Source organism: Rhinatrema bivittatum, chromosome 1 (assembly GCF_901001135.1).
Source record: "Rhinatrema bivittatum chromosome 1, aRhiBiv1.1, whole genome shotgun sequence".
Lineage (NCBI taxonomy): Eukaryota > Metazoa > Chordata > Amphibia > Gymnophiona > Rhinatrematidae > Rhinatrema > Rhinatrema bivittatum.
Window position 1 is genome coordinate 688,633,793 of NC_042615.1, and position 21,403 is coordinate 688,655,195.

Sequence of the window (21,403 nt, forward strand, 5' to 3'; positions counted from 1 at the left end):
AGCACAAGTCAGCCCCTGGCACCAGATTCCTCCCTCCCCTCCCCCTCCCCCCCCCCCCCCCCCCCCCCCCAGTTGATGGCAGACTTCTCAGCTTCACTCGGTACTGGGAAGGGATCACTTCAGACCGCTGGGTCCTTTCCATCGTACGCCAGGGGTACCGTCTGCACTTCAGCCGGCTCCTAGAGACCTCTGCCCCATGTCTATCGTGTGATTCATCCATCCATTTGGTCATTCTTCAACAAGAACTCTCCACCCTCCTCACAGGGGGCACAGTGGAACCGGTCCCTTGCAGACAGCAGGGCCACCGGTTCTACTAGAGGTATTTCCTCATCCCAAAAATGAATAGTGGCTTGCGCCCTGTCTTCCAATCTCAAGACGCTGAACAAGTTTTTCGTAAGAGAAAAATTCAAGATGGTCTCCATGAACGCACTGATTCCCATCCTCCGAAGAAGAATCTGGCTCTGCTTCCTCAACCTGAAGGAGGCATATGTGCACATTGAGATTGTCCTCAACCACAGGAAGTACCTCTGCTTCATGGTAGGGAATGCCCATTTTCAATACAGAGTGCTGCCCTATGGGCTGACATCAGGCCCCTGTGTCCTCATCAAATCATTGCTCAGTTCATGTGTTCCCATACCTGGATGACTGGCTGGTCAGGAGCGACTCCTGGTCCAGAGCCTTGCAAGCTCTGGCCCTGACTGTTCAAAACCTGCAGACTGTGGGGTTCATTATCAACTTCCCCAAGTCGACCCTCTGTCCATCCCTGCAGCTGGACTTCATAGGCGTCAGGTTGGTCACTGCACAAGCGAAAGCTTTCTTGCCCAAGGACCCAGGTGGTTGTGGATGAAGGTGGCCAGTGAGGCGAGGGCAACAGTGGGAGGGTGGCAGACCGTCTCCTACTCCGTCTGCTGGGCCACATGGCAGCCTCTGTCCATGTGACTCCTTTAGCCCACCTCCACATGCAGACCCCTCAGTGGGCCTTGCAAAGAATCCCAGGATCTAGAGGCTCTGATCAGTCACGGACCCTCTCAAGCTATCCTTGGCCTGGCGGGAAGCCCTCCCCAATGTAGAACGCGAACATCCCTTCCAGCCTGCGCCACCCCAGGTGACCCTCACCACTGATGCTTCTCCTCAGGGGTGGGGAGCCCACACAGACAACTCAGGGCCTTTGGACTGCCACCGAAGCACATTGCTAAATAACTTTCTGGAGCTTCAGTTGATACAATATGCCCTGTGGGCATTTTGGGATCAGTTGTCATCCAAGGAAATTCTGACTAGTATGGGCAACCAGGTCGCTATGTGGTACATCAACATAGCGACCACATTCCAGTGGGCGCACTGAGAGGAGAGGATCACCTTACTGGTGGCTGAAAGGAATCAGTAAGTTTTTGCTTGGGACATTGTCTTTTTTAAAAGTATTTGGGCAAAGTTAACTATTTGGGAATATTATTTAGTGTGTTTGTGCTTTTAATAGTCATAAGGCAGTGAATAAACAAGTTAGACTGTTTTTATTTTTAAATAGTCAATAAGGCAGCTAGTAAGCAGAACTGAGTGTTTGTATTTAAAAAAAAACAAAAAAAACCACAAAGTAGCCAGAAGCTAGAAATAGGTATACACTGCTCCTAGCTTAAGTAAAAAGGTTGAAAAGTTCAGCTCAGTTACTCACCTTGGAAAGGTGTTGAGGTAGTGTGATTTGGTTTGAATAGGTACCAACATTTGTTAATCAAGAAAGCAGTGAGTCACTCTGGCTGACTAATTGAAGTTAGACTGTTTGTATAGGATAGGATTTTAGACAGTGCTGGGGAGTTGCCGGTTGTCGTGGTACATGTGGGCATCAACAACATAGGTAAATGTGGGAGGGATGTTCTGGAAGCCAAATTTAGGCTCTTAGGTAGAAAGCTTAAATCCAGAACCTCCAGGGTAGCATTCTCTGAAATGCTCCCTGTTCTACGCGCAGATCACCAGAGGCAGGCAGAGCTCTGGAGTCTCAATGCGTGGATGAGACGATGGTGCAAGGAAGAGGGATTCAGTTTTGTTAGGAACTGGGGAACCTTTTGGGGAAGGGGGAGTCTCTTCCGAAGAGATGGGCTCCACCTTAACCAGAGTGGAACCAGATTGCTGGCGCTAACCTTTAAAAAGGAGAGAGAGCAGCTTTTAAACTAGAACAAAGGGGAAATCAGACAGTCGCTCAGCAGCGCATGGTTCAGAGAGAGGTATCTTCAAAGGATACTAATGCATTAGAATTAGGGCATCCTGACAGAGAGGTTCCAATATTAAGAAAAGTAGTCCAAGTGTCTGTTATTAAAAACTCACCTGAGCTAAAAAATTCAAACTTATCCCTATCAATTAAAAAGCAGAATGAAAATACAAACAAAAAGCAAACTTTGAAATGTTTGTATGCTAATGCCAGAAGTATAAGAAGTAAGATGGGAGAATTAGAATGTATAGCAGTGAATGATGACATAGACTTAATTGGCATCTCAGAGACATGTGAAAGGAGGATAACCAATGGGACAGTGCTATACTGGGGTACAAATTATATCGCAGTGACAGAGGAGCACCCGGGAGGCGGTGTGGTGCTTTATGTCCGGGATAGCATAGAGTCCAACAGGATAAACATCCTGCTTGTGACTAAATGCAAAATTGAATCTTTATGGGTAGAAATCCCTTGTGTGTCGGGGAAGACTATAGTGATAGGAAAGGACCCAGCGGTCCGAAGTGATCCCTTCCCAGTACCGAGTGAAGCTGAGAAGTCTGCCGTCCACCTGGTCAAGATGGTGAGATGGACAGTGAAATGCTAAGAGAAATTAGGGAAGCTAACCAAATTGGTAGTGCGGTAATAATGGGAGACTTCAATTACCGCAAATAAACACGTTGTACAGAAATCTTAATTTTTCAATGTGTTGAATTTTTTATAATTATATTTGGGACCATCATAACACCCGCGGTCTGCATGCATGTTATGCCTGTGTTTTCAGCCACTACGGGTCATTTTTACTCATCGGTCCAACACTGTAAATGTCTTTTTTTGTATTTATCACTTTTTCAATATTTTTTTTCAAACTTTTTCGGATTTTCAATAAAATATGTGGAATGGGTACTTCTCTTTTTTTTTTTTTTTTGTTGGCGCTGCCGCACAAGTCCAGTCCAGGTACTTCCCTTTTGCTGGTGCTGCTGCACAGGTCCAGTCCGACGTACGTTTCGCAGGGCTGCTGCTTCAAGGACTGTGATAGACCAGTGTACTTGGAACAGTATCTTTATAAGTAGTGTACTTCTTCAACTACACAAATTTCCAGAGTTCATGAATTCTTATTGCTTTGCTTCTACAAAATGAGATTAAAGGTATTTTAACACACATTAACTTAAAATCAATGCTGCACATCCCAAGGGTTTCTTGCTGACATGATCGCAACTCACCAAGTTTTGCCGCCATATCCTCTTTTCAGCATCTAGGTGGAAAGACCGCGAGACCAGGGCTGTTTATATGTAAGTTTACATACCTCACCTGTGTGTTGTGAACGACCTAATAGAATGGCATTCACATGGAGTGAATCCACTCAATGTCCTTGTTGAGCCCATGAGGGGCTACTGATTGGAGCTGAAATATCCACCTCTGTTCACTTTGCTGGAGACGTTTAATTCTGTCTCCTTTTCTCCAATGCTCTGAGATGATTTCCAAAATGGTCCAGTGGAGATCGGAATAAACATGATTAGTTTACTTAAAATGAGATACTAATGGCTCATCCATCCGACCCGTTTTTAAACATTTGTGTTCTGTCAATCTAAGACGTACTGGGCGTTTAGTCATACCGACGTATGTTAATGGACACGGGCAGAGTATTGCATACACTACATATGACGTGTTACAGTTGGATTGAGGTAAAGGTAGTATCTGGCCCGTTTGTAACTGAATGGTAGTGATAGGTGATTTTCAAGGGGCAATATGAACAATTTCCACTGCTTGTTGTGTCTTCTGTTACTGGTGGATTATATATACTAGAATGAACTATGCGGTCTTTAATGTTTTGGCCCCTAGAATAGGGGTGGATTTCTTGCAAAATCGTCCAATGTTTTCTAATAGCCCTGCTGATAGCAGGAGCAGCCAGTGTATGTCGTAGAACCAACATCTGAGGGTTCGAATCCTCACGATTGTTTGGCAGGAATAAATAATCTTTATTTGAGTACAGGGCTCTACGATAAGCCCTTTTAACACATTGAGCTGGATATCCCCGTTGTAGGAACCTGGTGGCCATACAGCGTGCTTGATTTTTAAACTCCATGTCCTCTGTACATATGCGTCGTAACCGCATAAATTGTCCCACAGGTAAGTTTAATTTAAATGTACTCGGATAAAAGCTGTCAAACCGCAGATGAAGGTGATTATAAGAGAGGATCTATATATCTGTGGTTAAACCAGGATGCAAAACCAAAACAAGTCACCGTCAACCTATCAGACAACTCATTGGGCAGTGATGAAGATACGCCAGCGGGGGACTACCAGAAATTGGTCCAACACCGAGGTCAGATCACCAGGGGCAGAAGACGAGGGTCACGTAACTACCAAAATACAGGTTGGAGCCGGCCAGGACCAGATCGCAATATCCAACCAACAACTATTTCCCTGCAACCGGACAGAAAGAGTGGACTTAACATCGGGAATGGTGAATAAAACGGAAAATGTCATAATGTCTCTGTATCACTCCATGGTGAGACCGCACCTTGAATACTGTGTATAATTCTGGTCGCCGCATCTCAAAAAGATATAGTTGCGATGGAGAAGGTACAGAGAAGGGTGAACAAAATGAGAAAGGGAATGGAACAGCTCCCATATGAGGAAAGACTAAAGAGGTTAAGACTTTTCAGCTTGGAGAAATAAGATGGGGGGGGGGGGGGATATGATAGAGGTGTTTAAAATCATGAGAGGTCTAGAAGAACTAAATGTGAATTTATTATTTACTCTTTTGGATATTAGACATGGGGGCACGCCATGAAGTTAGGATGTGGGACATTTAAAACTAACTGGAGAAAGTTCTTTTTTCACGCAACACACAATTAAACTCTGGAATTTGTTGCCAGAGGATGTGGTTAGTGCAGTTAGTATAGATGTGTTTAAAAAAGGATTGGATAAGTTCTTGGAGGAGAAGTCCATTACCTGCTATTAATTAAGTTGACTTGGAAAATGGCCACTGCTATTACTAGCAACAGTAGCATGGGATAGACTTAGTTTTTTGGTACTTGCCAGGTTCTTGTGGTCTGGATTGGCCACTGTTGGAAACAGGATGCTGGGCATGATGGACCTTTGGTCTGACCCAGTATGGCATGTTCTTAAGAACTGGGGACTAAGGCCACTCAGGAATGTTCAGATTATGAGTAGGTAAACCAGTCCTGGAGGGATTATGGGGCCCCTTAAGACTTTTTTCTGTTGCCTAAAAAATTATATCCCTAGCCAGAACAGACATTGGCGTCGTGGAAGATTCCCAAGGTGGATGCTGCAGATTCCGCGGTTACCAAAAAGACAACCATCCTGGTGGCAGGTGATGCAGCTTTGAAGGAAATCCAGGATTGGAAACTGGAAATCCTCCTTAAGAGGCTGTTTGAGGTTTTGGCTCTGAACCTTCGTGCGGCAGTCTGCGGAAGTCTGATGCAGAGAGCTTGCTTGTGCTGGGTGCAGAAGGCGCACGATAAGCGGTCTGGAATGGCTTCACTTGTTGGATGTGCGCAGAAGTCTTTTACGATATCTTAAGGTGACAAATGCCTTTCGGAGATCTCATCTGTTTGTCCTGTGCAGTGGCACTAAGATGGGAAATAAGACTTCCAAGGGCTTTATTGCACGATGATTGAAAGAGATGATAGCTTCGGCTTAAATCTGTAAGGGCCAGTCAGTGCCGGAGGGGTTGAGAACACATTCCACTAGGACGCGGGCAATCTCGTGGGCAGTATGTCAACTGCTTTCTCCACAGGAGATTTGTCATGTGGCAATGTGGTCTTCTCTTCACACATTTACCAAACATTACCGAATGGATGTGCGGGCATCGGGGGGAAGTGTGGTGTGCGCGGGTCTTTCAAGTTCCCACCCAGAATAGAGGGGCTTGAGTACATCCCACTTGTCTGGACTGATCCGGGGTATGAACAGGAAAAGAAAATTGGTTCTTACCTGCTAATTAACTTTTCTGAAATACCATGGATTAGTCCAGAGACCCGTCCCCATCTTTCGAAATACTTCCTTGCTTCTGGATGTTGCTGAGCTAATATGTGATATATTCAGAGTAATAAGTGTACATAGTTTGAGATGTACTTTCTGTTATGTTGAGGGCCTAGTTTACAGGGGGCTCCAACCTTTAACTCTGTTCTTCCCAGGTTCATTGGGGTTTGTTAAAGTAGACATCTTGGCTTGGGTACAGGTCAATACTGAGGGACTGCAGGTGGCACTCTCGGTTATGTAGCAGTGCCTCAAAGTTTTGTTCTTTGCCTCCATCTGCTGGTAGGGTTAAATAAACCCACTTGTCTGGACTGATCCGTGGAACTTCAGGAACGAAAATTAGCAGATAAGAAACAATTTTCCTGTAAGTGAAATGAGTCCTACAATTTTTATAGAATGTAGGATTGAGGTCCTTGGTAGGAACCAACACTTCTGTTAACCAACATATCTTTTCTACCCAGTCCTTTGTTGCTGCCAATGTCTGAGCAATACAGAGCAAACGCAGTTTGCTCCGTGCCTCTGCAGAGATGTGCTTCTGTGCCTCTGCAGAGCCAAATAGCCATTCTTCATCCTGCTATTTATGAATATCTGTGTGAGATCTGATTCTCATTTGTTGGCCAGGGGTTGTTCTCAGTCTCCTCTTTATTACATGTGTGGCTCGGTATTGCCTGAAACTATGCTAACAACCACCTTCCATATGCGTGACTGTAGTTCTCACAGGACAAGCGCCTTGAGCCATCTCCCAAAACATTCAAGCAAAAACTCAAGACATGGTTATTCACACATGCCTATACTTGAAATATATATGTCTTTCCTCTCCTTTATATGCCCTGCCTTATTTACCCAACACCCCCTGTCTATACACCATCTCTAATTTCCCCTATTTCTGCTCTTACTGTAAATTCCCATCCATATAATTGCTCTTAATTGCATTCGAAGCGCTTTCTCCCCCCTCTTATCACTTCTAATTTAGAACTCCATCTCCTCCTAACCTGTCCCTAACCTCACACCTAATTTCCTAGAATCCCTTTACTTTCCAGTTCTGTTTAACTCAGCTCAGTTAAGTTACACCTAAATGATAGTTCTGTTTTTAAAAGATTCTACTTGTTTTATGTTCAAATATTTATATACTTACCTTTGTTAAATGTATAACGCTTATATAACCCTGTTAAATGTATAACGCTCCGGCGTAAGTTCCTGTTCACTGTACACCGACGTGATATCTTTGATGAGCGGCGGTATATAAAAATATTATAAATAAATAAATAATGGTAGTCCTCACATATGGGTGACATCATCAGGATGGAGCCCAATCAGGGAGAACTTCTGTCAAAGTTTCCAGAACTTTGACTGGCCCCTACTGGGCATGCCCAGCATGGCACTAACCCTGCAGCCAGCAGGGGTCCCCCTTCAGTCTTCTTTTTTTCCACGCAGCAGTAGCCTTGCGGTAAAGAAGATCTGAAGAGATTCCTGACAAGAATTTTCCTCACTGAATTATTAAAAGTTAAATTGACCCACAGGGGTCCCTTCTCTGACTTTTCTCTGACCGCGGTACTCCGATAAGTTTTTACCCGTTTTCTGTCTATTACCGTCGAGTTTGGCCCTTGCAGCCTACTGGCCGTTGACTGTACCGTGGCTCGATTTTTTTTCAATGGCCAAGCGTCAGGATTTCGTCAGTGCCCGGACTGTACTCGCACCATGTCTATCACAGAACCCCATGGAGTCTGTGTAATGTGTTTAGGCCGTGAGCATGATTTCCTGACTTGCACCAAATGTGCCCTCATGACACCAAAAGGTCGCAAATTCAGAATGGAGAAGATGGAACTCCTCTTCCGTGCTCAAACCCCGACTCCGTCCATTGCATAGACGTCATCAGAACCGGCACAATCGACTTCATGCCAGCATCGACTGGTGACTGACCGCTATCGACAACTTCACGGCCATCGACACCCTCTACTCCCCCTCAGGATCGAGGGGATCGCAGGGAAAAACATTGCCATCGACACCGTAAGACTCTGACCATCAAGGGAACGAAACCATCGTCATCGTCCGAGCCCCTGTCTAAGAAGCCCCGTCCAGGAAAGGCACCGACCATTCCTGCGACCGTGTCAGAGGCAATCCTCACCCGATCGGGGTTTGGGAGCCGCGTTTCTGCCTGTAAAGGTGGTCCCTCCAGCTATGCCTCTGCCTCCCTCTTCTGTTCCGGAGCCGGGGCTGCTTGCTCCAGGTCTCTGAGAAGAACTGGACCGGCTGGTTCAGGAGGCAATCGATAAGGCAATGCAACATCTTCAGGTTCCTCCGGCACCGATTGTGGAACCTGCCATCGACCCGATTCCGGCAGCGTTGGCACAGCTGCTATCCAGAATGGAGGCGCTGATGGCCGCCTTTCCACAGATGGATCCCGGGTCTCCGATGACTCTGATGCCCTCCCCGATGACAGCATCATCAGGAGGAGAAACACCGTTCCTCATCCCTCCATCGGGTGTGTTGCCTCAGCCATCGTTGGCAATACGTCCCTCGCCATAGATTCATCCATCGGTGCCGATACGTTTGTTGGTGCCACAGTCATCCATCGATGCCCTCAATGCCTGCACCGGTGCCTTTGATGTCATCGGTGCCTCTGGCGATTCCTCCGAATTTTTTCGGAGCTTAGACCGGGACCCTCAGGTATCCAAACCCCTTCACTTCCTAAAGGGAAGTCTGCAGATCCTTATGACACTTGGGGTAATGATACTTCATCAGACACCGATGACTTACCTTCACCATCTTCTCCCACTGAGAGTAGAAAGCGTTATTCTCCAGAGGACCTCTCATTAATAAAGTTTGTGAAGGAAATGTCTGAGTTTGTTCCTTTTCAACTACAGACGGAACAGGATGATAGGCACCAGATGGAGTTACTCCAATTCCTCGATGCCCCCAAGGTGATCACCTCTATTCCCATTCATCAGGTCCTTCTTGATCTCCTCAAAAATAACTGGGAAAATCCTGGATCAATTGCTCCAGTACACAGGCTGACACTACTTATTTAGTTCAGTCAGCCCTAGGCTTTCAAAAATCCCAGCTTGATCACCACTCAGTTGTGTATGGAGTCTGCACAAAAAAGGGCAAAAAAGTCAAAACCTCACTTGTCTACCCCTCCTGCTAAGGAACAAAAATTCCTAGACTGCATTGGTTGATGAGTATTCCAAGGGGCCATGCTCATCTCCCGAATTGCCTATCGGCTTTATATGACCCAATATAACAGGTTCATCTTTGAGCAGATACAGGACGTCTCAGATTCCCTACCTCAACAATTCCAAGACCAGCTACAAACCCTTGTGTAAGCAAAGGATTTGAGGCAGGCAAGCATGAGATTCGAACATCTTATGATATTTTTGACACCTCTACCAGAGTGTCTGCAGCTGCTATCTCGGCAAGACGGTGGGCCTGGCTCAAGTCTTCTGACCTTCGTCCAGAAGTGCAAGACCGGTTGTCCAACCTACCATGTATAGGAGATAATCTGTTTGGAGAAAAAATCCAACGGATGGTGGCTGATTTAAAAGACCATCATGAGACCCTCAAACAGCTCTCTTTGATGCCTTCTGACTTCTCCTCAAAGCAGCCCTTCAGGAAGGACTCTAAGAAGTCATTTTACTGTCCAAGGAAGGCCTACCCGCCACCAGCCAGGTCCCGTGCTACGAGACCTTATCAAAAACCTCAGCCTCGGAAAGCCGGAAAACAAAAACCACAAGCAGCTCCCCAGCCAGGGCCTGCTTCAGGTTTTTGACTTCTGCTTGGAGAGCAGCAACCAGATTCCTCTGTCACATATACCAGTGGGAGGTCGATTGTGCCACTTTCACAACATGTGGCATTCAGTCATATCCAACCAATGGGTATTGGCAATTATTGCTCAGGGTTACCATCTTAACTTTCTCACCCTGCCACCGGACTCCCCACCTCTGCAGACATGGAAAATGTCCGACCACTCCATTCTTCTGGATCCAGAGGTTTCCCTCCTTCTCCAGTAAAGAGCAATAGAACCCATTCCGCACTCGCAGCAAGGCCTAGGGTTCTATTCCCGGTACTTTCTGATCCCCAAAAAATCAGGGGGGGGGGGGGTTTCCGTCCAATTATAGACCTACGTGCTCTCAACAAGTACCTCCAGCAGGAAAAGTTCAAGATGGTAACCTTGTGATTGCTTCTTCCTCTTCTACAAAGAGGAGACTGGCTGCTCTCTGGACCTCCAGGATGCCTACACCCACATTGCGATAACTCCAGCTCATCGCAAGTACCTGAGGTTTTTAGTAGGCCCCAAGCGCTATCAATACAGAGTGCTTCCGTTCGGCCTAGCGTCTGCACCATGAGTCTTTACCAAATGTCTTGTAGTTGTCGCAGCTTTCCTCAGAACCCAAGGTGTTCACATCTACCCCTATCTGGACGACTGTTTAATCAGGGCTCCAACTCAGCAAGCTGCTCGGTCGTCCCTCGATTTAAATCTACACACTCTAATTTCGCTAGGATTTCTCGTCAATTACGAAAAATCTTATTTAGTCCCATCTCAAACCTTGTCATTCATTGGAGCAGACTTGGACACCTTGCAGGCAAAAGAATTTCTGCCTCAACAACGAGCGCAAACTCTGGTGTGTCTCGCTCACCAGTTGCTGCGACAGCTTGCCAATTCCTCGTCCTTCTGGGACACATGGCGTCCTCAGTCCATGTCCCACCAATGGCCCGCTTGGCCATGAGACTCATGCACTGGACTCTCAGATCACAATGGACTCGAGCTATTCAGCCTCTGTCAGCCATTGTCCACATCACTGACTCACTCAGTCTGTCTCTCGCCTGGTGGAAAAATCAGAACAATCTCCTCCAGGGATTGCCCCTTCAAGCTCCAAATCCTCAAGTCATTTTCACGACCAACGCTTCCAACATCGGGTGGGGAGCCCATGTGGCCGATCTGCAGACACAAGGTTCTTGGTCTCCAGAGGAAGCCAAACACCAAATTTCCTGGAGCTTCGAGCAATGCGATTTGCTCTCAGGGCTTTTCAGGATTGCCTATCAAATCAGATCCTGATTCAGACTGACAACCAGGTGGCCATGTGGTACATCAACAAGCAGGGAGGCACAGGCCCCTTCCTTCTATGTCAGGAAGCTGTGCAGATTTGGGCGGAAGCTCTCTCCCACTCATGTACCTCAGGGCCACCTACTTGCCGGGTGTGGACAATGTACTGGCAGACAAGCTGAGTCGCGTCTTCCAACCGCACGAGTGGTCTCTCAACCCCTCTGTAGCGAACTCCATCTTCCGACAATTGGGATATCCTCAGACAGACCTCTTTGCGTCCCCTCAGAACCACAAAGTGGACATTACTGCTCCCTCATTCGCAGCAAACACTCTCAGCCCAGAGATGCATTCTCCCTCTCATGGGCAACCTGTCTGCTTTATGCATTCCCTCCACTCCCTCTTCTCTCGAAGACTCTCGTGAAGCTACATCAGGACAAGGGAACCATGATCCTGATAGCACCTCACTGGCCACGCCAAGTATGGTTTCCAATACTGCAGGATCTCTCCGTCCGCAGGCACATTCCATTAGGAAAGGACCCGCTTCTGATCACTCAAAACGACGGGTGCCTACGCCATATCAATCTTCAGGCCTTGTACCTGACAGCATGGATGTTGAAAGATTAATCCTTCAACCACTTAACCTTTCAGATTCAGTTTCCCGTGTCTTGCTTCACAGAAACCTTCCATGAGAAAATCTTACTCCTATAAATGGAAAAGGTTCACATCATGGTGCGCTTCTCAGTCCCCTGTTCCTTTTTCCTGTCCAATCCCAAAGTTTTTGGACTATTTCTGGCATCGGTCAGAGTCAGGTCTCAAGACAACCTCCATCAGAATGCATGTCAGTGCGGTAGCCGCCTTCCATAAAGGTGTCGGGGATGTCCCTCTCGTCACACGCTTTTTGAAGGGCTTACTCCATATCAAGCCACCTTTACGTCCTCTGGCCCCTTCTTGGGACCTTAACCTGGTTCTCGGTTGGCTCATGAAACCACCATTCGAGCCTCTTCACTCCTGTAACCTAAAATATCTCACATGGAAAGTGATTTTCCTTTTGGCTATCACTTCAGCTCGCAGGGTTAGTGAGTTACGGGCTCTAGTTAACCTATCCGCCTTACACTAAATTCCTGCAGGACTGGGTGGTACTCCGCACTCACCCTAAGTTTTTACCTAAGGTAGTTTCGGAGTTTCACATTAATCCATCATACTACCTACCTTCTTTCCCAGGCCCCATTCCAATCCAGGGGAACAGGCTCTGCATACCCTTGACTGTAAACAGGCTCTAGCTTTTTATCTAGACCGTACAGTTGCCCACAAGAAGAGCACTCAGTTATTCATCCCTTTCCACCCCAACAAATTAGGGCAACCTGTGGGTAAGCAGACTCTCTCCTCCTGGTTGGCGGACTGCATATCTTTTTGCTATCAGCAAGCAGGCATTCCTTTTCAAGACCATGTTAAAGCACACTCTGTAAGGACCATGGCAACTTCAGTAGCACACCTTCCTGATATTTGCAGAGCTGCCACCTGGAGTTCTCTCCATACCTTCGCAGCCCACTATTGCTTGGACAAAGCCAGAAGACAAGATTCCATCTTCGGCCAGTCTGTCCTGCGTAACCTATTTCCAACGTGACGTACCTACACCCTTCCACCCCAGTTGTTGTGCCTGTTGCACGCCATTGGGTACATTTGGTGCATCGTCGGGACATTCTCAGCTCGCTACTCACCCATATGTGAGGACTACCATCCTGCTTGTTCTGTGAGAAAGCAAATGTTGCTTACCTGTAACAGGTGTTCTCACAGGACAGCAGGATGTTAGTCCTCACGAAACCTGCCTGCTGCCCCGCGGTGTTGGGTTCATAATGTTTTGTTATTTTATTTTTCGGCACTGCCTGTAGCTTTCAAATAAGACTGAAGGGGGACCCCTGCTGGCTGAAGGGTTAGTGCCATGCTGGGCATGTCCAGTAGGGGCCAGTCAAAGTTCTGGAAACTTTGACAGAAGTTTTCTGTGATGGAGCTCCATCCTGATGATGTCACCCATATGTGAGAACTAACATCCTGCTGTCCTGTGAGAACACCTGTTACAGGTAAGCAACATTTGCTTTCCTTTTTTTTTTTCTCCACACAACAGCAACTGGTTCTTTTTTCTACCCCACTATTTTTATCTGTAACTATGTATCCTTCACAGGGATCGTATCAGCCGTCCACTCACATTTATACTCCTACTGACGTCCGTCTGGTGATTGAGTTTGCTCGCATGCGAGGGATTAGAGTAGTCCCAGAGTTTGATTCCCCAGGTCACACGAATTCATGGGGCAAAGGTGAGTTATAATTGCCTGAGTTGCATTAAGATTATGTTCTTATTCAGCAGTGTGATCTAACATAATTAAACTATATATTTTGCTGCCTCCTTTAATCTTTTTAGAGGTCTTCTTCCCTGAATTTGCAGTCCATGCTAGATTCGTGCTCTTCAGGTATCAGTGTATTGCCTGTATTGGTTTCTAATGGTGAATAGCACAGCAGCAGTTGATATGATTATAGTAAGTGTGGGAGAATTAGTAACACTGAAAATTTCTGAAATAAGGTCCCAAAGCAAAGGACATTTCAAAGGTTTATATTTTATTGACGGATATAAAAATTCGTGCCACAATAGAAATTAAATTTTTTTCTCTGAAGCCTCAGCAGCAAGGGATGTCCATTATAAGAGCAATGAAGACTTCTAGCCTGTACCAGAAAGATCTAGAAAGTTTTTTGTTCTAGGACTCGCTCTTGTGACTGAACTGCTGTCTTCTAAAAAACTGTTTCAGTACTTACAACAGGTTTGCTCATTCTTGAAAGACATGTCCAGTTTCTGAAAACTTGTTATCCATTTCTCCTTTTATGAGTAAAGAGTTAGTCATACTCCTAACAGTGAGGAATCTTTTACTAAGAGTGCCCCAATACATCTGGACTATGAATACAAAATAAACATCTAAAAAAATTACCTCAGTCTGTCATAGCTGAGGCCTCCCCTCCCCCCCCCCCTTTTTTTTTTTTTCCTTGTGGCACAGCTTTTAAGATTTTCTGGTATACTCTGTATAAAATTTTCAAACATTACTTTAATATGAACAATCCCAAACTTATCAAGGGAGTTTAAAGGAAAATGTTTGTAGTCATCCCACTTCTTTGGGATGACCACCTGGTTTGGGTGTAGTACTTCATGTTGTTTCATGGGGAGATTTGTCTTCAGTTCCTGTGCCTGGCTTTTGCCGGTTGGGGCTGGAGATGCTGCAAAGGCGGTATTTAGAGCCCTGGGGGGTGGGGGTGGGGCAGGGGGTAGTTAAGAATGAAGGTTTATGGCACCATGATTTCAGTAGAAGAGAGGTTCTTACTTGAGCCAGAGGATTCTAGTGGTTGCTGCATCCTGTGGAAAGGTATTGCGGGGCCATGCCAGTGTTGCAGGGGTTGAGGATTGTCGGGTGTGTGGCTTGTGGTTGTGTCCTGTGAATGCTGTCCCTTCAGAGAGAAAAGTTGCAAGTGAAGGTTGCAGAATTAAGATGAAACTTTTGAGTTGGGGTATTTGGGGGGAGGGGTGGGGTTCCATTCGACATACTGGCCTTGCTTACCAGAAATCTTTCTTGCCATTCAGCAAGCTAAGGCATTAAGGGTTTTTTTTGTTTTTCATTACAGTAGCTTTTTTTTTCTGTAGGGAACTGGCATTACCAGAGCAACTTTGCATATTGGAAAGATATGAGGCTTATGTATAAAGAAATGAGACAGTTACTCAGAGCAGGGAGAGTTTGAAATGCTTCATTATATCCTCTTCTTTGCCCTGCTCACTGCTATTTATTTACCTTCTATTCTGAACAGCTATTCAATTCTGCTTCCTTTACAACCTCACGTGGGTAACTTGAGCCCTAAATTACGTACCCAGATCTGTCCAGACTCCTGGGTTTTGTCTCTCTTAAGAACATAAGAACATGCCATACTGGGTCAGACCAAGGATCCATCAAGCCCAGCATCCTGTTTCCAACAGTGGCCAATCCAGGCCATAAGAACCTGGCAAGTACCCAAAAACTAAGTCTATTCCATGTTACCATTGCTAGTAATAGCAGTGGCTATTTCTAAGTCAATTAATAGCAGGTAATGGACTTCTCCTCCAAGAACGTATCCAATCCTTTTTTAAACACAGCTATACTAACTGCACTAACCACATCCTCTGGCAACAAATTCCAGAGTTTAATTGTGCGTTGAGTGAAAAAGAACTTTCTCCAATTAGTTTTAAATGTGCCACATGCTAACTTCATGGAGTGCCCCTAGTCTTTCTATTATCCGAAAGAGTAAATAACCGATTCACATCTACCCGTTCTAGACCTCTCATGAATTTAAACACCTCTATCATATCCTCCCTCAGCCGTCTCTTCTCCAAGCTGAAAAGTCCTAACCTCTTTAGTCTTTCCTCATAGGGGAGCTGTTCCATTCCCCTTATCATTTTGGTAGCCCTTCTCTGTACCCTGTCCATCGCAATTATATCTTTTTTGAGATGCGGCGACCAGAATTGTACACAGTATTCAAGGTGCGGTCTCGCCATAGAGCGATACAGAGGCATTATGACATTTTCCGTTTTATTCACCATTCCCTTTCTAATAATTCCCAACATTCTGTTTGCTTTTTTGACTGCCGCAACACACTGAACTGACTATTTAACTGTTATACACTGACGCCTAGATCTCGTTCTTGGGTTGTAGCACCTAATATGGAACACAACATTGTGTAACTATAGCATGGGTTATTTTTCCCTATATGCATCACCTTGCACTTATCCACATTAAATTTCATCTGCCATTTTGATGCCCAATTTTCCAGTCTCACAAGGTCTTCCTGCAATTTATCACAGCCTGCTTGTGATTTAACTACTCTGAACAATTTTATATCTTCTGCAAATTTGATTAGCTCACTCGTCGTATTTCTTTCCAGATCATTTATAAATATATTGAAAAGTAAAGGTCCCAATACAGATCCCTGAGGCACTCAACTGCCCACTCCCTTCCACTGAGAAAATTGTGCATTTAATCCTACTCTTTCCTGTCTTTTAGCCAGTTTGTAATCCACGAAAGGACATCGCCACCTATCCCATGACTCTTTACTTTTCCTAGAAGTCTCTCATGAGGAACTTTGTCAAACGCCTTCTGAAACTCCAAGTATACTACATCTACCGATTCACCTTTATCCACACGTTTATTAACTCCTTCAAAAAAGTGAAGCAGATTTGTGAGGCAAGACTTGCCTTGGGTAAAGCCATGCTGACTTTGTTCCATTAAACCATGTCTTTCTATATATTCTGTGATTTTGATGTTTAGAACACTTTCCACTATTTTTCCTGGCACTGAAGTCAGGCTAACCGGTTTGTAGTTTACTGGATCACCCCAGAGCCCTTTTTAAATATTGGGGTTACATTAGCTATCCTCCAGTCTTCGGGTACAATGGATGATTTTAATGATAGGTTACAAATTATTACTAATAGGTCTGAAGTTTCATTTTTTAGTTCCTTCAGAACTCTGGGGTGTGTACCATCCAGTCCAGGTGATTTACTACTCTTCAGTTTGTCAATCTTCCAGCAGATGGAGATAGAGAAAGTTTTGCAGGCACCACCTCTTAACCCGGTGTACCACCTGCATCTCCTCAGTATTTCTCGGTCTCCAGCAGATGGAGGTGGTACAAACCTGCAGTTCTGTACCTAAATAACAAAAAAAGGCAGGAAAAGAAGAAAGAAATACCTCCCAGGGGGTTGGCAGGTCTTGGTGGGACCATCCCCCCCTGGTAGCAGGTTGTGGACAAGCAGGGATTAGGAACCCAAATTGCTCTTTTCTGGTGCGCCGGGGGTGACAACTGGTAGTCTAGCTCCCTCCCCTTCAGTGAGAATCGTGAGAAGCCTCTGATGCTCTTCTTCAGAGAAGTAGTTTTTCACTTTTTTCTTTGTAAAGTTTAAAAAAAAAAAAGGACGTGACAGGAAAGCGGCTGCTCGCCCCATCACCGGAGGCAGGGCATTCAGGCAGTAGTGCTATCATGGCTCCTGCCTCCCAATCCTGCTCGCTCATATCAGTGCCTGCTGCATGGTTAGAGCCACGCCACTGCCTGTGGAGGGCAATCTTTGTGGCTCTTCCAGGCCGGCTGATGCTCCTGCTGCCTCTCTGGGGGAGGGGTCGTCACGGTGCTGTAGCGGCATCGGGTAGGCAGTGTGGCCCTGGTAGGCTGCTGGTTGCTGCAGAGGATGAGGCTAATCCATTCCCACTGAGCGTGGGAACGGTGGCCATTTTGAAAACATTTAAGGTTGCTGAGGAGAGAGGGGCAGAGGATCTCCTGCTAGTGCTGTCGCCTGTCGATTTGAGCCCCAATGAGGCTTGGGAGGCCCCAGGGGAGCAGTCTGGTGAAGATCCTGATCCCCTGGAGGGGGATTTAGGGGGTCGTCCTTGTTTTTCCCCGGACTTTGTGCTTTTTTTGCACAAAGCATATCTGGCTAGTATATGCTTCCCCAGGCGCAGACTTTCTGAGGGGCTGCCCAGAAAAGTGCCCAGGTGATTGGAGATGCTGGGGACCACAAGTGTCCAGAAGTTAAAGGATCCTGCAGTGCGAGGTACCATGGATGACTCTCTCGGAGGAGTCTGACCACAGAGTGCCCTCCGGAGGATGGTCTTCCTGGTACCTCCCCCTTCTTTCAGTGGTCAGGATCAACAGGAGGAGCCAGGGAAGATTCCTCTCATGGACAGAGACTATCCTAAGGTCATTCGCCTTTTTCATGGAGAAGAGCTGGGTCCTATGATCCCGCATGCCCTGGCAGAGTTGGGAATAGTGGTTCCGCAGGTGGAGCTGGATCAGGACACAGTAGATCCAGTCATGGCAGGCTTATGGGGCCCGGCCAGGACTTTTCCTTTTCATAGGATGGTTCAGCAATTAATGGTCAGGGAGTGAGATACTCCTGAGACAGGCCTTAATCAGGGCTATGGACAAGCTTTATCCCTTGCTGGAGGAGACTCTATATCATGTGAAGGTACCGAAGAAGAGAACCACCATCCCAGTGTCTGATGCGGTGGCTCTAAAAGACCTCCAAGATAGAAGGCTCGAGGTACACCTCAAGAAGATATTTGAAGTTTCAGCCTTGGGCATCTGAGCTGCGATGTGAGCAGTTTTATGCTTTGAGCAAGCCTGAGATGGGTACAGCAGTTAGTGCCAAAGATCTCTTGCCCCAAGAATCTGAGCCGGCAGAACGATTAGAGGCAGTGGTGGCTTATGGGGCCAGCGCCTTCTATGATCTGCTTCGTACCTCTTCTAGGACGATGGTGTCTGCAGTCTCGGCTAGGAGGCTCTTGTGGTTATGAAACTGGTTAGCAGATGTTTCCTGTAAGGCTCAGCTTAGTGAGCACCCCTTTAAGGGCAAGTTCCTTTTTGGAAAAGATTTGGAACAACTGATAAAGCAGCTTGGTGATAAGGTTCACAAGCTACTGAAAGACTAGCCTAAGGGCGCCAAATTTTTCTGCCGATTCACTCTCTGGGCCAAAGGCGCTTCTGTCAGAGCAGGGCTCTGGGCGCAGGCCAGAGACTAAGCTCGCGGAGGTCTCAGTCCTTTCATGGACATAGAGCGAACAGAGATGCTTCTGGCCAAGGGTCTAGCAGAACCAAATCACAATGAGATGAGGCCTTCACTCCTTGGTCCCAGTCATCGGGTGTCGGTTGACTCTTTCTTTTTACGAGGAGTGGGTCAAGATAATGTCGGACCAGTGTGTTCTAAGCATAATAGGACGAGGCTAAGCTTTAGAATTTGCTCGGCCTCTAAGAAACCATTTCATGATATCTCCCTGCGTTTCGCTAATGAAGAAATTGATAGTTCAGGAGACTATTCAACGGCTGAAAATGCTGAGGGCCATTGTTCCCGTTCCCCAAGAGTGTAGTGGAGGACAGGACATTATTCCATTTACTTTGTGGTGCCAAAGAAGGAAGGAACCTTCCACCTAATTCTGGATTTGAAGTAGGTGAACGTGGCTCTCAAGGTTCCACGTTTCTGGATGGAGATTCTCAGGTCTGTCATAGCAGCAGTGCACAGCAGGGAGTTCTTGGCTTCCCTGGATTTGACGGAAGTGTATCTGCACATTGGTATCTGCCAGGATCATCAAAGATACCTCAGATTCATGATTCTCGGAAAACATTTTCAGTTTTCTGCTCTTCCGTTCGGCCTAGCCATAGGTGCTCTGAGGACTTTCACGAAGGTGATGGTGATGGTAGTGGCAGCCCTCAGAAAGGGGGTACTGGTTCATCTGTATCTGGACGACTGGCTCATCCAAGTGAAATCTGAGGAACTTTGCAGATAGGCAGTGGAAGTGGTCTTATACCACTTGAGATCCTTGGGCTGGGTTGTAAAACTGGCCAAGAGTCATCTTTTTCCTTCACAGGTTCTGGAGTTCTTGGGTGTGTACTTAGATACCCATGTGGGCAAGATCTTTCTCACGGAGGAGCAAATCGTCAAGCTGCAGGCACAAGTGCTGCACTTGTTGGACACCCAAGTACCCTGGGTCGGGGATTACTTGCAGGTCTTTGGTTCCATAGTCTCAACTCTGAAGCTGGTCCCATGGGCATTTACTCATATGAGACCTCTATAGAAAGCGTTGCTATGTCACTGAGATCCCATGTCGGAGCAGTTTCATCTTCCGCTTACAGAATTCGCCAGGTCTAGTCTTTGCTGGTGGTTTGCCCGGGACCATTTGGAGCGCAGGGTGAACCTCAAAGTGCGTCAATGGGTAGTAGTGAACACTGATGTCAGTCTTACCGGTTGGGGGGCTGTGAGTCAGTCCCAGTTGGTACAACTGAGAAAGGTGACTTGGTCCATCAGTTGTCTTGAGACAAGAGCGGTGCGATTGGCTCCGGAGAGGTTTCTTCCTCTTCTGTGCAATAGGGCAGTCAGAGTCCTGTCAGACAGTGTGATGGTGGTGGCCTACATCAACCGTCAGGGAGGACAAAGAGTCATCCGGTAACTCTGGAAGCAGAGATGCTAATTTCCTGGGCGGAGCAGCATTTGGCCTTGATAGCGATGTCTCACATAGCGGGGTCCAAAAATGTGCAAGTGGATTTTCTCAGTTGATGGTTGGATCCCGGAGAATGGGAGCTATCGGCGAATGCAATGGCCCTCATTTCTCGCAGATGGGGAACTCCTCACATGGATCTGATGGCAACTCAGAGGACTGCCAAGGTGCTGCGTTTCTTCAGTTGCAGAGGGGGGTCGATTCCCTGGTTCCTTGGCTGTACAACTTTCTGATCTACCTGTTTCCTCCATGGCCTCTGGTGGGCAAGGTAATAAGGAGAATAGTGGTCCACCCAGGAAAAGTGATTCTCGTGGCTCGAGTGGTGTGAAGGCCTTGGTTTGTGGATCTGGTCAACCTAGCGGTGGACGACCCCTGAGGCTGGGCCATCTACCAAATCTTCTACGGCAGGGCTCTATATCTTCAGATCAAGCAGATTGCTTTTGTCTAGCAGCTTGGCCTTTGAAAGGAGGCAATTAAGGAAGAAAGGTTAGCCGGAGGATGTTATTTCTACCCTGCTGCAAGCTCACAAGACCTCTACTTCCTTGGCATATGTTCTGGTTTGGAGAGTCTTTGAGTCTTGGTGTATGGAGCAGGGGGTTATTCCTCGGCAGGCATCGGTGGTGCAGATTCTGGCTTTCTTGCAGAGAGGTCTGATGAAAGGTTTGTCCTTTTAGTTCCCTGAGAGTGCAAGTGTCTGCCATAGGCTGTTTATAGGGCAACTCTTAAGAGAGCCACCATAAAAGATCTGACTCTGAAAGTGGTTTTCTTGGTAGTGATTTGTTCAGCCAGAAGAGTGTCTGAGCTTCAAGCCCTGTCATGCAGGGAACTCTTTTTGTGGATTTCAGATTCTGGAGTTTCACTGAGGACTGTACCCTCCTTTCTGCCGAAAGTGGTTTTGGCGTGCCACTTAAGCTAGTCGGTGGAACTTCTGGCCTTTACAAATCTGGAGATTGATACGCCTCATGCATGGGAATTGAGGCATCTGGATGTCAGGAGGCCTTGTTGCGGTATCTAGAAGTCACGAACGATTTTTGGCTGTTGGATCACCTTTTTGTGCTATGGAGTGGTCCAAAAAAAGGGTCAAAAAGCGTCAAAAGCCACAATAACAGTTTGGTTGAATGA

At 46.6% G+C, this 21,403-nt stretch overlaps 1 protein-coding gene across 2 annotated transcripts in view; it reads left to right on the plus strand.

Moving 5' to 3' along the window:
- Positions 1-21,403, plus strand: part of HEXB (hexosaminidase subunit beta) — a 150,747-nt gene that overhangs the window by 52,234 nt on the left and 77,110 nt on the right. For both annotated transcript variants that reach the window (XM_029574995.1, XM_029575002.1), the window contains one exon: positions 13,420-13,552. In XM_029574995.1, coding sequence (XP_029430855.1) covers positions 13,420-13,552 — 133 coding nt within the window. The remainder of the gene's footprint in view (positions 1-13,419; positions 13,553-21,403) is intronic.